This window comes from Aegilops tauschii, chromosome 2, assembly GCF_002575655.3.
Source record: "Aegilops tauschii subsp. strangulata cultivar AL8/78 chromosome 2, Aet v6.0, whole genome shotgun sequence".
Classification (NCBI taxonomy): domain Eukaryota; kingdom Viridiplantae; phylum Streptophyta; class Magnoliopsida; order Poales; family Poaceae; genus Aegilops; species Aegilops tauschii.
Genome location: NC_053036.3, coordinates 625,140,417 through 625,155,182, shown reverse-complemented (window position 1 = coordinate 625,155,182; position 14,766 = coordinate 625,140,417). Strand labels below are relative to the sequence as shown.

At 48.5% G+C, this 14,766-nt stretch overlaps 1 protein-coding gene across 1 annotated transcript; it reads right to left on the bottom strand.

Annotated features, from left to right (window-relative positions):
• Positions 1-540: 540 nt before the first annotated feature.
• On the bottom strand, positions 541-8,406 carry LOC109770895 (auxin response factor 12). Its single transcript, XM_020329612.3, has 16 exons — positions 8,226-8,406; positions 7,965-8,127; positions 7,710-7,819; positions 7,472-7,570; positions 7,309-7,365; positions 7,059-7,214; positions 6,873-6,957; positions 6,066-6,156; positions 5,817-5,981; positions 5,612-5,734; positions 5,366-5,441; positions 4,886-5,033; positions 2,929-3,959; positions 2,664-2,854; positions 1,954-2,075; positions 541-969 (listed from the first exon to the last, which is right to left on the bottom strand). Exons 2-15 carry the CDS (start codon positions 8,035-8,037, stop codon positions 1,979-1,981), a joined length of 2,502 nt encoding a protein of 833 aa, XP_020185201.1. The 5' UTR covers positions 8,038-8,127; positions 8,226-8,406; the 3' UTR covers positions 541-969; positions 1,954-1,978.
• Positions 8,407-14,766: the final 6,360 nt, after the last annotated feature.

Sequence of the window (14,766 nt, the reverse complement as noted above, 5' to 3'; positions counted from 1 at the left end):
ACCGCACACGTGTGAGCACACTCGCCCCAGCCGCCGGTCGTCGGCTCGTCGCCGGCACCAAGACCAACGCAGCGCTGTTCACGGCTACGGTATTTTCCCGACTAGGCCTGTTGCGCCCATCCATCCTTCCACGCGCCATGTCCCAGAATTTTAATTCCAAGCAGGCTGTAGGGATGGGTATGTCTGGTTCATGCCCTACCAATTTTTGCCAACCATTGGCTGGGATTCATTGATCCTTTGTTGTCCATATACAAAAGTTTGGCAAGATTTTTGAAAGGAACGAGAGAAGAGTTGGCAAGACGCCATAGGCAACTAAAATTGTGGTAACCAAAGTTTGGTAGGGTAAATTAGGGCACAAACCAAACATAGCCAGAGTCTTCAGCAATTCCAACTGTGCATCAGCATCCCTACCAATCGTGCAATCCGGCATAGCAATTTAGAGAAAAAGCTTCAGATAAAAAGCTCCAACTGAATCACAGCCTTGAGATGAAAACCGGCGAAATCTAGGATGCAGCAGCAGCAAATGAACAACGACAGGAATTCATCAAAACGACTCGAAATAATCCTCCTGCATTCAAATTATTGCAGTTCTTCAAGGAAAGCGTGCCTGGGAGTCTCGAATACATAGATAGAATACGACCGAACACAGTACCAACTAAGCATAGTCTTGAAACATTTGATGCGGCGCGTGAACAGACGGGCAGATGGGCTGCCGCGCCACGCGGGGTACAAACCATCTAGGATAAAAGTTAAACCGATACAGATTCCCAAGAGGAACCTACAGAAATATCAGTTCATGGTGTCGGTGGCTTGCACCGGACGGAGATAGGTAACGGACGGGGAGCTCTCGAGACGTGCACGGAGCACACACAAGAGACAGGTACGAAGATGAGACGATGGGAGGTTCCGGGGATGTTGTGCCGCCGTGAGCAAGGGTGCTACCATGTGCTGTCGAATCCTCGCTGGATCCTGCAAATGTAGGCCCAGGTCAAGATGTTAGTGGACAGAGATGAACATCCAAAATAGTACTCCCTCCGATCCAAAATAAGTATCGTGGTTTTAGTTCTTGGATTGCAGGGAGTAGCTGATAAGACAATAATTCATCAAGTTTTTTTTTTCCTGAGAGAGAATTCAGCAAGTTCTGATAGCAGGCAATGAGTTGCTGTGCTGACTGGATAAAAGAAGTAGAAGCAACCGACGTCTAAAAACAATAGCAAAATGCATGACAAGATTGTGCCAGCCAAGCTACCCAAAATTTTACTTGGGGATCTGAATTTTCTAGAGATGTACTACTCACAGAGATGCCATAAAAATCTGAATTTTCTCCATGGAAGTCCACTGCTCAGAACAAACAAAGAATATCGATTACAGTTCAGTTTTCGATGCATGTGCATTATGCCATTATTTAACTCTGAAAGCATCAATTGTATGAGAAGATTTAGGTCTACCGTAGTCAGACATAATTCCTGCACATTTGTGCTTTATTATCTGTCCAGCTACCAAAACGACTGTCTTGACAAATCTCAAAACCCAACAAAAATCTAAATACTACACTTCACGGTGGCTTTATTTGTTTTCAAAGTTTTTTTTTTTTCAGGGGGTCAAGTCTGAGAGCAAACACCTACTCTTGCCCTCGAAAATAATGGGGAAACCTACTTCACCCATGAATCCCTATTATAGGTTAAAGATCATGAGCCCCCCTCCCCCCACCCCCACCCCCACCCCCCATTTAATTCTTATTTCTTTCTGAAATGGGGAAAATTAATTCTTTCTGTAGCTACACAAAAGGGGTTCCAGACCAGAATGCTCTGAAAGCCAATTCTTTCATGCCATTATAAATATAAATACCATAGACACGTTAACATAATGATCTGAATTTTTTTTAACAGAGATCATGACAAAATCCAATAATTAGTATGTACAGTAAGTAAACAACGGAGCAATATTAATTACCAGAAACAGCACAATGATCTTGCACTTAGGAAAGGTAACGTGGATCATTTCCTTGCTTGCCCAACTTGTGCACATCCTCTGGTGAAAGTATCTTGATGTACCATACACTATTGACAAATGACCTGCACAATTGACATGGAGATGATGTGGTTCAGAATAAAGCACACATGGAATTGTACACACTCTGCAGTCTTAAAGTAACTTGTGTCCTCAGACCATATCAATTAGGCACTGGGTACTCTGCATACTCATTATTGCTGGTAGATGCAGAAGGCATACACATTTAACCTAGAATGTAACTTAAAATAACCTAGAATGTAACTTAAAATACCAGGTACTCTGCATATTCATTATTGCTAATTTGCTATTAGATGCAGAAGGCATACACATTTAACCTAGAACGTGTCTTGATAAGCTATGAACTGCAGTTAGCAGAAAACCAAGTTTAGCAACACGAAGCCATCACAATTAAGTATATAGAGAAACATACTACTTTGTGGCAACTAAATACCATCTCCTATACTATGCGATCCAAAATTTTAGCACACATAAGAGAAACATAAAACTATGTGATGTAAAAAATTATCACCTAAGACAAAGCGAAAAACACAAAAATGCATCATACATTGTAGCAACCTGAATTTATAACACGGATATAAGTAACCCTTCAGGAATAAAGGAAATCAACATTCTAAAAAGTGGTTTCTTACTCCCAAGGGTCGTCTCCAAGGAGAAGCACATCATTCTCCCTGTCGACGAATACAAGCTGCCAGCCTGATCTATCGGGGTCATCCAACTGACCCCTAATGCCGTACATCTGACCCAGTTCTTCCCGAAGTTCAGAATAATTGGAGAACCGGGTGATGTCCAAGGACCTCCCCACTGATCCTGACTTATAAACCTGCAAAATATGTAACGATTCCATAAGAAAGGATTTATACTTGATGTAAAAAAGACACAACGTAATACAACTACCTTCACGAATGTTCTGCTTGTTGGGTCATTCTCTCCTGTATTCTGAAATATACCAGAAGAGTCGTCCAAACAACCATACATGGGACTTTGCAGATATGTTGATCCAGAAGGAATCGTAGACATGTTGTTATCCGCAACATTTGAAGTCATGTTAGGCACCATGTTGTACAGTAGGGAGGAAGAATCAACTTGAGGACTAAAAAGGGACTGATTTTGCACATCAGAACCAATTTTGCTCTCAAGAGAACCGTCTTTACTTGTGGGTGAGCTAAGCAAACCCGAGCCCCCAAAAGACAGTGATTGTGAACCCATAAACTTTTGCTTCCAAGCCTGCTGTTGCTGTTGTTGCTGCTGCTGCTGCTGATCGCTAGCTACTGGCTGATTGAATCTAGACAAGTCTACAGCTTTCGAATTCCCCTGAAGGAAGTTCGATTCCAGCATGTTGTCGCTGCTGCTAGAAGTGGTGAAGCTTGACGAATTAGCATTAGGATCAGAGAAGCCAAATTTTTCACGCAGATGGCTTGGTAGTGATGTTGGACTTGGGAGAGACGCACTAGTAGGAACATGATATGTTTGATCTGATTGAATCTTCTGCTTCTGATCAATGTGAGCCTGCTGCGCCTGCTGCACCTGGTGCACCTGCTGCAGTTGCTGGAGCTGTTGAAGTTGGTGCTGCATAGCACTTGAGTTCAGCATTGCCTGAATATTCTGACTATCAGCACTAACGGTTTGTTGTTGGCTTGCTTGCTGCAAGATCTGTTGCTGCAAGAGCGGGTTGAGGTTGCAGTGTTCTTGAGGCGACTGCATAGGCTGCTGAAGGTTTAGGAATTGTTGTTTCATATAACCACCAGACTGGGAGGCGGCGGCAGCAGCAGCAACTACAGCTTGGTACTGATCATGGTCGGTACTCAGCAAAGAAGGATGGAGCCTCTGTTGTCCCCAGGAGCCAATACCAGGTGACTGAAAGTTCATAGACTGATAACCTCCATCTCCAGCAACTCCTCTCAGCCACATCAAAGCATTGCTGTCATCTTAAGTGAAATACAATAATTAATAAAGGAATATGTGAATAAGAAAGGCTAGAAAGAAAAACAGAAGTAAACCGATTAGTGTAATTTCCAATGACAAGAACATAAAAGGCAGCCCGGTGCACGTAGCTCCCGCTTGCGCAGGGTCCGGGGAAGGGAACATGCAAAAGAAAATCTAAAATGTGTAGCAATCTACTCCTTCCGTTCCTAAATATAAGTCTTTTTAGAGATTCCAATGCGGACTACATACGGAGCAAAATGAGTGAATCTACATTCTAAAATATGTCTATATACATCAGTATGTAGTTCATATTGGAATCTCTAAAAAGACTTATATTTAGAAACGGAGGGAGTATGTAGCATGCATGGAGACTCTGGTGAATATCATTCATCCACCTTGGCGCTTAAAGGGCTGACTTTGCTTAGAATAAATAAGATCTCACGTACACTAATCTTACTTGCACTACTAATAATAAAGGATAGCGGAATACAAACTTCAGTTGCTGCATATATCAAGATGAATAAACAAATTATTAGATCACATCACTAATAACATTCGTTCCCAGCGGATAAATCAACATGCTTCAAAGTTCCAACTTCAAATCTCATGCTTTGACACCAGGTGGGGTTCACACACCAGATGGCATACACTACAGGCTCATAAGGCTCCAGTCTTACAGATACACAGTTCCAATTACTCCACTACTTAGCATTGAACCAAAGGTTAGTGAAGGTAATCTTGATTCCATGTTATCATTGACTTATGTTATTCTTGTTATAATGTAGCAAGTGCAGTGATTTGAATGCCATCTAAATGTACAAAAAGAGCTCTAGATTCTAGGTGCCACGCACATAGCAAACACACAATGATGTAGCTCCAAAAATCAGATATGCCAGACTCAATATAGAGAACAATGACTAAATAGTACCTTGAAGGCCTGCTACACCAGAATACCAGGGATGCTTAACCCTCAGCGGAAACAAAGACGGATACATAGGAAAGGTTGTCAATGGTTCAATCTCCCATAAAGAAACTCTAGGCGGCCTTTCCCCAGCAGTTGATTCATCCCAACCAACCTACATTTACAGCATCAATGATACTTTTTAGTGAATCCTCGTACTTCCAAGCAGTTTGAAGAAGCACAAAACACAATGATTAAATATAACTAATTTTGTTCTGACCAAACAATAGCATCTGAAGATATAACACGGATGCAAAATTTCTGTTATGAAAGAGAATGGTATACCGAAATAAAAGAGAGAATAGATGAAATATCATCAAAGGCACAAAAAAAGAAAAAAACTGCAAGTACAAAATGCAGCTGGCAACGAAATAAAGCAGATAAGTGGGGGAACCAACCAGGCAGCGCTCCAGAACAAAATCATTAAGTGGAAAAGACAGCTCTTACCTTAACTGATCTCCAGTAGGAACTAGCCCAACGCACTGGATCAGCATCACTCACTTCTGTTATCGTCCCCATATACCTGTATTTCATTTAATATCTCGTCAGTTTCCTTCAGCAAAAAAGAGAGGTAACTTTAGTCATTGCCATTACATACTGCAAACATTTCATGGTACCAAACAACCAAGAGAACAATAAGGATAAAGAGCACAATCTAGAAGCAAGATTGAGTTTGTGATTTCGCTACTTCACCTGCGAACACTAGATTCCTCGGTCTCAAAGAGCATCCTGAACCGCATGCCGACCGATATCCGGGTGTGAAAAACAGCCTTGATATACTTTGAGAGTGGTATGACAAATTCTGATGGACATGCCCTACAAACATTCTTCTTTGTAAGACTTGACCACAAAAAGGAAATGTAGCACCACCACATGTTAATGAAACAATCCAAATTACCTCGGATTGTAGAAAATTGTGAAGCGGCTGTTTGTAGAAGCAGCGTGAGCCGCAGCTGCAAGGAGCCCTATGTGCATGCTGTCACTCGAAAGAACAGAGGAAGGCATCACAGTCTGTGTCCGGTTGGCACGCCTGATTCCTAGCCAAAGCTGGTTTTTCTCGTTCCTAAATCATAAAATAAACAGTAAGTCCTACTTGTTTACCAAGTCCAATTTTTTCCACAAGCACAAGAATAAAGAGTAAACAAACCATATGAAGAGCACTGAGTCTCCAGCAACTAGTCTTTTGGCGCTAACGAACACACTCCAGCCAGTAGTTAGCAAGTGTCGTTTGGGCTGGCCTGTGAAAAATAAGCATATTATTAATATAAAAGGGTAACAATATGCGATGTTAACAAATAGTACTATAAAACAGCTTTTCAGTGTTGTTCAATTAATATGTGTGTGATGGCAACCTTTGTTAGTCATGGTGATACAAAATGAAGTGCATTTTAGTTAAAATATAGAGTATATTCTGCACTGAAGAATCCACACAAAAAAAAATACTCCATGGGAAATACAAGCCCAAGACATAAGGGGGAAAAAAACACATAGTACATTTGTACAGGTTAGAAGGAGTGAACACCAGTTCAGAGACTAGAGTGCTCCATATGCAATTTTGTTAGTGCCCGACTCCCAATTTAAGTACTTCAGAAAACATCTGACGAAATATTATTGTCAATTGTTACTTATATTCGATCCAGTACTGCACTCAGGTTCCAGTGTAGTACTAACTATCCAAGTAATTACTCCAAGAATTTCTTCTTTTGCAAGCCCATTAAAGAGAACTTCATGTACTGACTGTTTCCCCCCATAAAGGAGACGCTCAAATAACATTATGCACGAACAGTTGATATTTCCGTGCGCACACGCACTTTGGAAATGTTTGGGAGGACATGATTTGATCAATCATCAGTGGTAAGAAAGTCAAACTGTACCATAGCAGTTCAAAGCCAAACTAATTAAGAGACTTCATTTAAAACCAGAAGACTTCACGCTGGAGATTTTAGAAACTTGCCTCGGAAGATGTGCCTAAACTTCCACTCCACATCATGAATGTCCCGCGCAATTAGCTCCTGAGCAGGAGGCTGCTGCGTGAAATCCTACAAACCACACTATACCACCTGTTATTGGCAACAGCAGACCCAAAACCCACGATGCAAAAGGAAAGGAACGCTGGCCAGAGCTAACACACTCATCACACCAGAGGGGGGAAGACGCGCTCGGCGGCACGGCGGGGCACGGAGAAGCCGCCGTGCGTGCTGGTGTCGCTGGCCGTCAGCGTCTTGCAGAAGTAGTTGGTCGGCTGCTTGCTCATGATCCCCATCTCCGCCGGCAGGTAGGCGTCGTTCTGCTCTTGCTGCAGCAACACAGATGAGAAAACATCGAACTCCATCAGCATCACACCATTTCAACTAGTACAATCATGAAATATACATCAGCGGCTGGCTTACTGGATTCAGCGGCTGCAGCGTCATCTGCGCGTACACTTCGTCGGTCTCCACATCAGCCTGCACAGATTGTCACCCAGACTCAGCACCAGCAGCACCCAAATAGGCAATAGGTCAACACGGATCACCGCATCTGAGTAAGAAATCATGGCAGAGAAAGACGTACATGCATTGTGACATCGTGCAGCTGGCAGATGAGCTGCGGCGGCAGGTTGGGGTAGTTGGGGATGTGCCCCTCCACCTCCTTGTTCGTGGACGCCGCCACCTTCACGACGCAGCGCATTAGAAAACAGCACAGAAGAACGCCCACGCAGGCAATAAACCAAGAACGTTGCACGCACGCAGGTTTTACGAGCGAAACACCAAGCGGAGAGAGGGGAGTGGCGGGAGACGGCGGAGCTGACCTGCTCGCTGTGGCCCTGCGGGAAGTAGACGACGCGCGTGCCGAGGGTGGGGAGGCAGACGAGCGGGCCGGCGCATGCGTGCCACAGCTCCGAGTTGAGGTTCTTCTTCTCTGCACCCGCACGCACGGACGCACAGCAAGCTTAATAAACAAACCAAGGGAAGAAGAAAGGCCAAGCACGCACGCACGCACGCAGCAGGCAAGCAAGCAAGCAATAAAGAACCAACCAAACAACAAGACCTAGCGACCCACTGACCTTCCTCCGGCGGCGCGGCGGGCGGCGGCGGCGGCGGCTGGCCGCCAAGGCTGGCCCCTGACGAGGAGCTCATCTCCCCCGCACCCGCAGCACCAACACCAAAAACCAAGGACCCCTCTCACGAATCCGCCCGGCGGAACCCCATCCTCAAATCCGCCGCATTCTGCAACCAAAGCCACCGCGTCAGACGCCCGCCACCCTCGAAACCACACGGATAAAAAGCAAGGAGGCGGCATCAAATAAACACGGATACGCGCCTACCTCATCTCGTCCGGTCAGGTCAGCCGAGCTCGGAGATCGCCATGGTGGCCGGCCAGGAGGGTGGGGGTGGAGAGAGAGAGAGAGGGGAGAGGGGAGGGGTGGGAATGATTAGGTCCGGGGCATTTAAGCGGGATGAGACTGGGAGGCGCAAGTGCGAGTGCGAGTGGGAGTGCGCGTGTGCACAGTGCAGAGGAGAGAGAAGGGTAGAGAGTTTTGAATAAAGCGAGGCCGAGGAGAGAGGAAAGTTGGAAAGCGGGTTTTCGAAAAAGCCGTATTTTATGGGCTCATGTAAGCCGCTGTCGGGCGCCCGCCCGTAACCCCGCCCCCGTAATGCATGCCACAGGCACAAGATGATACACCCTGCCACCGCCCGCTCCCTCATCACACTAGCACTGGCAGTACCAGCGTGGTGGTATCTCTGCGGCGTGGGCCAGGCCGCCTGTGAGGCGCGCAGTCACAGGCCACGCAGCCCACAGCCCACCGCTGCTCGGACGTGCTTGTCCAGTCCCTCCCTCCCACCAGATTCTGCGTGCCGTTTTTCAAAATATTTCCACCTCGTTCGTCCGAGCCGAGCCGCACCGGAATAGATGCCGCCCATCCATCGAGATGAGCAGCGAGCGATTCCTTCAATGGCCCGTGTACGTGACGCCTGGTGCACGTACGCATCCATCCGTCCATCATGCGATGCCTTTCTCCCAGCACTGTGCATGCGTACTCTCCTCTCTTTGCCAGTACAGTTTAGCCAACACGACTCGTCGCCGCCGCGATAAAGCGGTGCTAAAGCGCCCCATCCTCGTGTCGAGCTGCCGGCCGCGGGACTAATACGATAAGCCGGCGGAATTTCGACGTTTTTTTTTTTTGCCCGGCAAAGGGTGGAATTTTCGCATGATGGCGGCATCTTTGGCGGCGAAGACCACAAAAAACGGACGACGGATATGATAACCATTGTTTATTAATGTCTTTATTACTACAGTACCTCGTAGAGTGCTAAACTCGGCGGGCGGCCGGTCGTTAGTTAACTCGTGTCACCTGCCTGCCGCAACCACTCGCCGCACGAGCCACAGCACCGGTGACCGGCCGTCCTCCGAACAGCGTTGTCTCCCCCTAATCCGGGCCGTGATTAGCACACGGGCACAGCGTTAGCGTACGTGACAGCACGGCGCACTAAATAAAGAAAAGGAAAAAGAGTACGGGGTACGGAGCCGATCATGTCACGTCCACTCATCAGTGCACTGCCGCTGCCACTGCCACTGCGCGCGACATGCCGCTCGTACCGTGACGTGACCACCCAAGAGAAATATAAATGAAATGTACTAGTAATAAACAAATAGTATCTCGTCCGTGCCGGCACGAGCGCGCTTCTGTCGAGTCGACTGGGAGAGAGAGAGGGAAAAAAATAAAGGTGACGCGACCCGGAGGAAGCAGGGAGTGAGAGACATGCTGGATCGATCGGACCCGTACGTACGTACGCCCGTACGTCGACGCGACGTGCCGGTGGCGGAGGCGCAGCTATATTCCCGGCGTCTTTCACCTTTTTACTGCGCGTTGCGGAAAACTACCGCCGCTGCCTACTGCTAGGCCGTGGAAGGTAGTACGGGTAGGAGGAGGATCGGCCGTACCGTGGAAAATACTCTCAAAAAGTTTACGGCGTAATCTACTGCCGTGCACTCAAACTGGACGGCGGAAGCTAGCTTAACCTCCCTGGCTAGGAGTACTTAGCAGCTCTCTAGATAGACTCTATGGTTCACAAGAGTGGGCTGAGCTCACCAGTGAAACTGCTTTATGCGGATTCGACCGTTGCTTTGGCTGCAACTTCCGGCATCTGCCAACAGTGCCGCTACCTATGATAACCCTGTGCCGTAACTTTCAACTTTGTAAAGGAAATATATACATATACCTTAAAAAGCGCAGCATGACAGGTGGGGCTCATGATGCGCACACAAGCTGTGTGTGTGTGTGTGTGTGTGTGTGTGTGTTGCGAAAACACAGGCTTGAGCTGGGAGTGAACGATAGTAAAGCAGATCCTTGCTTATCAGGGTCTTAATTTTAGTGGTCGCCAATGGGAGACAGGGGAGGGGTCATGATGAGTCCAGAAAACGAGAGGTGGCCGTGCCATCCGTACCGCTGCCACGGCTTTTGACCGGCCCAGTCCAGCATTATTATCATACTAATGCGGCTGGCAGTTTAGTTAAGGACTGGATCTCGAGCGCGAGCGCGTACGTGTACTCCACTTGCCGGCCGGCCTGTCTGTACACACACTCGCTCCGTATTAGTCAATGGTGGTGTACATGGCGGGAATACTTTCAGTTTTTTTTATGCTCACCTCTTCTTGTTTATTTAAGGCAGCTCTTGTACTTGGCCTATCGTCCTATCCAAGGACTTACTTGTCCGGGCGTTTTCAAAAAGAAGCGCCCGCCCGTCCTGGAAAGTGCAAAGGCACAGTGTGACAGTGAGAATCGTCCGGTAGTAGTAAGTTACCGCTACCGCTTAGCACCTCATGTCAGGTGTACCCAGAAAACGGCCAGGTGGAGCTGGCCAGCCCGTACGCTCTCTACCGCCTTGTTTATTTACTCTAAATTATTAAAGACAATGTTCACTACTACTACTACCGTACTCTATACTTTGTGACAAAAAGGAATCTGAAAGTGTTAGTTTTCGCATGCAAGTGAGAGCTCATCTGTTATTTTATTGGACATGTATATGTAACCAAGTTGAGCATATAGTATCATGGTAGCCACATGACTTGAGCTGCACCACTACTGATCAGCACTTGACTCAGCACACTTGCAGCACCTAGCTAGCAGGTGGAGTAGCGTGTTTTGGGCGTGTTGCCTGTATACTCGTCGTCCATGGTTCCTGTCGCGTAGACCAGGCAGCGACGGGCGGGTTACGTCGGCTTGGAAATGCTCTCGGTCTAGCGATGCCTAGGCAGTGCGTACAGATACTCGACGAGTGGTCCATGGCCCCATCGACATCGAGATAGATCACCTCACGCTGATGGGAAATTACCTCCTGCAGGCTGCCTCTAGAGCCCAATCACGGCCCAATATATACTAGTTTCATTGTGTGCGAGCTGGCTCTAGATCGATTGATCGATCGATCTATGATCGATGTGGCTTGGCAGTGTAAAACAACTCGTGTTTTCACTGGCCTGCCTGCCTGCATGCATGCACGAGCACGCACGGCGCACCAGCCGTACGCCGGCGAGGACGTGCGTGCCTCCCGTCGCTGATGAGAGCAAAGCAGATGTACGGCTCGGGCAAGTGGCTGTTGCAAGTTGTGCACGATGGATCCGTCGAGTGGTTTCGTTTCGTACGTTGGGGCGGGGTGGAGGGACGCGCGGTCCACCAGGTGGGAGGCCATGGACGGCGTCCACACACCCAGGCCAGACCCAGGCAGGCATGAGTAGGATCGATCGCGATCGCCGATCGGGCCGCCGCGGGCGCCACCACCGCTGCGAGGGAACAGCGCCGGCTTTGGCTTTTCCACGGCCCCGGCCCCGCGCGCTGCCCCAAAGGCTGCCGGGCTCGCCTCAGCCGCTCGACTGGATCAGTTTCCCCTGCCCATGTCCGTCGCCCTGCCGACGACCGCCGTGCGCCCGGCCCCGCCCACGCCCCCGCCTCACCCCTCCGGCCCCGCCACCCGCGCCATCGATATATAAGGTAGTACGTAGTAAAATAATAGGGACCGGGAGACCGCGCCGGCCGGCGAGCGTGGCGACGGTCGTACGCGTGCGTGCGCCCGGCCGTGCATGTGTCTCTCCCCGCTCCACTAGCCAGTGAATCTCGAGCGTACATACATGGTAGTACTACGTGCGCGCGATCGCTGTGCGCGTCAAGTTTCCTGCATGCACGCACGCACGCGCGCGCGTGGCCACTGGCCGGCGGAGTACAACAGTCCCCGCCGGGTCAGGTCAACAAAGGGGCGGGGCGCTGTAGTGGCGGCCAGGGCCGTGTCACTTGCTCCTGTACCGGCCGGCCGGCCTGCCCCTGCCGCACGCGCGTGGGGTGGCGCCACTGCCACTGCTGCCGTGGTCCGGCCGGCGCCGGGCGGGGACCTGCACCTGCACCTGCTGACCTGCATGCTGGCTAGCTGCGAGATCCGTCCATCTCCGCCAGTTCTCCCCAACCTGTAGTCAGCCAGGCCGGCTCACCCACGCGTGCACGTGCGACGTGCATACGCACAGCCTCCGCCCCTCTCTCTCCCTCTCGACCCAGTTTTGAACGTATCAAAAGCAAGAAGATGAACTGTTCACGCCATGGATGCATCGCGAGCTCTCACTGTCTACCGTCACTATACCGGTGTGCATGCTACGGCATCATCGGCCGATCGATCGCTGTTCGCGAGTACGTAGCACTGCAGTGGCATTGATTCCTGGTGTTCTTCTGTGTATGTATTCCTCCTGCTTCTGTTCTACTAACATGTTAAGCCTCGGCGTGAGCGTACGCATCAATCAAAGCGATTAGACGATCGGCGTACGGTTGACGGATTTTGGCACATGGGGAGTACGGGTGAACAGTGGTCGATGAATCGTCCCTTCGTGCCAGGCCATTCCAAATGAAGCATGTGTCTACAGAAGTGGTGAACAGAGGCCCATGCCTGTGCACAGGGAGCCTCCATACAACTCTTGACGCCTCCACAGTTCATCAGACTCGCGACTTCGTACTTCTCTTGTTGGATCTACGTCGCGAGTTCGTGATCCCGCTGAAAGCACGGCATGGGGTAAGTTTAACCCCTGTACGAAAACCCATGTGTAACTTAACACTTCTTATTCAGACACCCCTGTACGAAACCCATATGTAACTCAACACTTCTTATTCAGACAGAATAGCGCAGGTACGTGTAACCATGTTGCAGATAACCATGCATTTCTTTCGTGGAAAAATTCGACCATTTCTCGACCTCTACGAGTAATCTAATGCAAATATCTGATTTTCGGAGTAGCGGATTGACAATAATTGTTAGATTTTTTTGTTTGAAAGTAAATATGATGAACATATACTCACCCATTTTCTTTTTAGTGTGCATATAAAATTTGTTGATAGTCAAACTTAAAGTTTGACCAACTACATGGAAAAATATATCACCATTCACAACACGAAATCAATACCATTACATCACTTGGCAGTTTTTATACCCGCAAAAAAAGTCTTCATAGTTTTATATCAATTACTATACGATGAACTAGTTGTAATATGATGAAAATAGTAGAGCATCTACAGCCGGACTCCTCAAACCATCCCTCGTACACCTGCGGACGCGCCCGGCCAGTGACCGGACAAGAGAGAGAAGGAAAAACGCGACCCAATCGGACACCTCATATCATCCTTATACACTCGGGCTGTCTGCCAACCCTCATATCCATCTCAAATATGGGGAGGATATGAGGGCTCGCGGACGCGACCGGGCGCGCCCGGTCATTCCGCCACGTAGGACGTGACCCCAACGCGGACCACCTTTTCTGTTTCTTTATTCATTCTTTTACTTCTCTCTCTTCATCTTCATCAATCACGTGCAATGGACCGGATATATAAGAAGAAAAATGAGAAGTGTGGCTGCGCGGACAGATAAATAGGGGCTCAAATCGGACATGCCCGGTCACTGACCGGGCGTGTCCGTGAGCGTCTAAGGAGTCATATTTGCTATGTCCAGCTATAGATGCTCTTACACATCATGTGTACTATATGGATGAATCTAGGTTTCTTGATCGGTCAAGCTATTGTCTAGGTGATGCTTCATGTTCAACACTTCGGTTCTTCCTTTCTACTATTCTTTTTTTGTTGTCATCACAATATTTTCAAAATAAAATCAGATAAAATTCTCCTGCATTATACGGGTTGGGACCTAACATGGGACGCTATACATACATATGGGTGGGTGCACGGTGACGTGCGTAGCTGTTGGTGTCTTGGGCCTTGGATGCCAGGGCGGCGGTCTAGGAGGGCGGTCCACATGGTTGGCTTGACGGTGGTGGCTATGCCTCTTGGTCGTTTGGGCGGCGAGAGTGTAGCCGGGGGTGGCTCGGGCTCGTTCTTTCTCGTTAGCAGGAGCGTCGCCCTGATCCGAATTTGGAGGCTGGTGCACGTCGTGGTTTCCTGGGTGCCTCATGGTGGCACGGGTGGGCTGCCGAATGAAAACTCCGCGCTGTTGTTATCCTCTTGAGGGCATCGTTGTAGTTCTTCTCTCTGTGTCAGGGTTCCGGGTGAAGACCCTTGTCCATGTCGGACTAGGCAGCGGCAACACTTTGCGTTGTTTCCCCTCTGAAGGGTGTTGTTGTGGAGTTTAGGTGTACTAGCCATGACTTGGCGTTGTATCCAGGCATGTATGTATTATTTCTCGACAATGTAGCCGTGTGCGTTTATATTGTTCGGTTATCTCAGGGTCTGCTTTCTAAGAGGGCTCCCTCACTAACCTGTATCATTCGACCGTGTATTTTAGTTTGTGTTTTATCTATAAAGCGGGGCGAGGGCATGTTCATGTAAGATCTCTGGTCATACAACTTCTTTAAAAGAGTGTGTTTTATCGACTTATAACATTGCAT

What these genes read in the sequence shown, in the direction of transcription:
- LOC109770895 (XM_020329612.3), bottom strand. Translation starts at nt 8,037, where the DNA reads ATGAGCTCCTCGTCAGGGGCCAGCCTTGGCGGCCAGCCGCCGCCGCCG. An exon ending in CGCTGCAGCCGCTGAATCCA is followed by an intron (nt 7,215 to 7,308) that starts GTAAGCCAGCCG and finishes GTGTTGCTGCAG; the next exon opens with CAAGAGCAGAACGACGCCTA. An exon ending in CCTACTGGAGATCAGTTAAG is followed by an intron (nt 5,034 to 5,365) that starts GTAAGAGCTGTC and finishes CTGTAAATGTAG; the next exon opens with GTTGGTTGGGATGAATCAAC.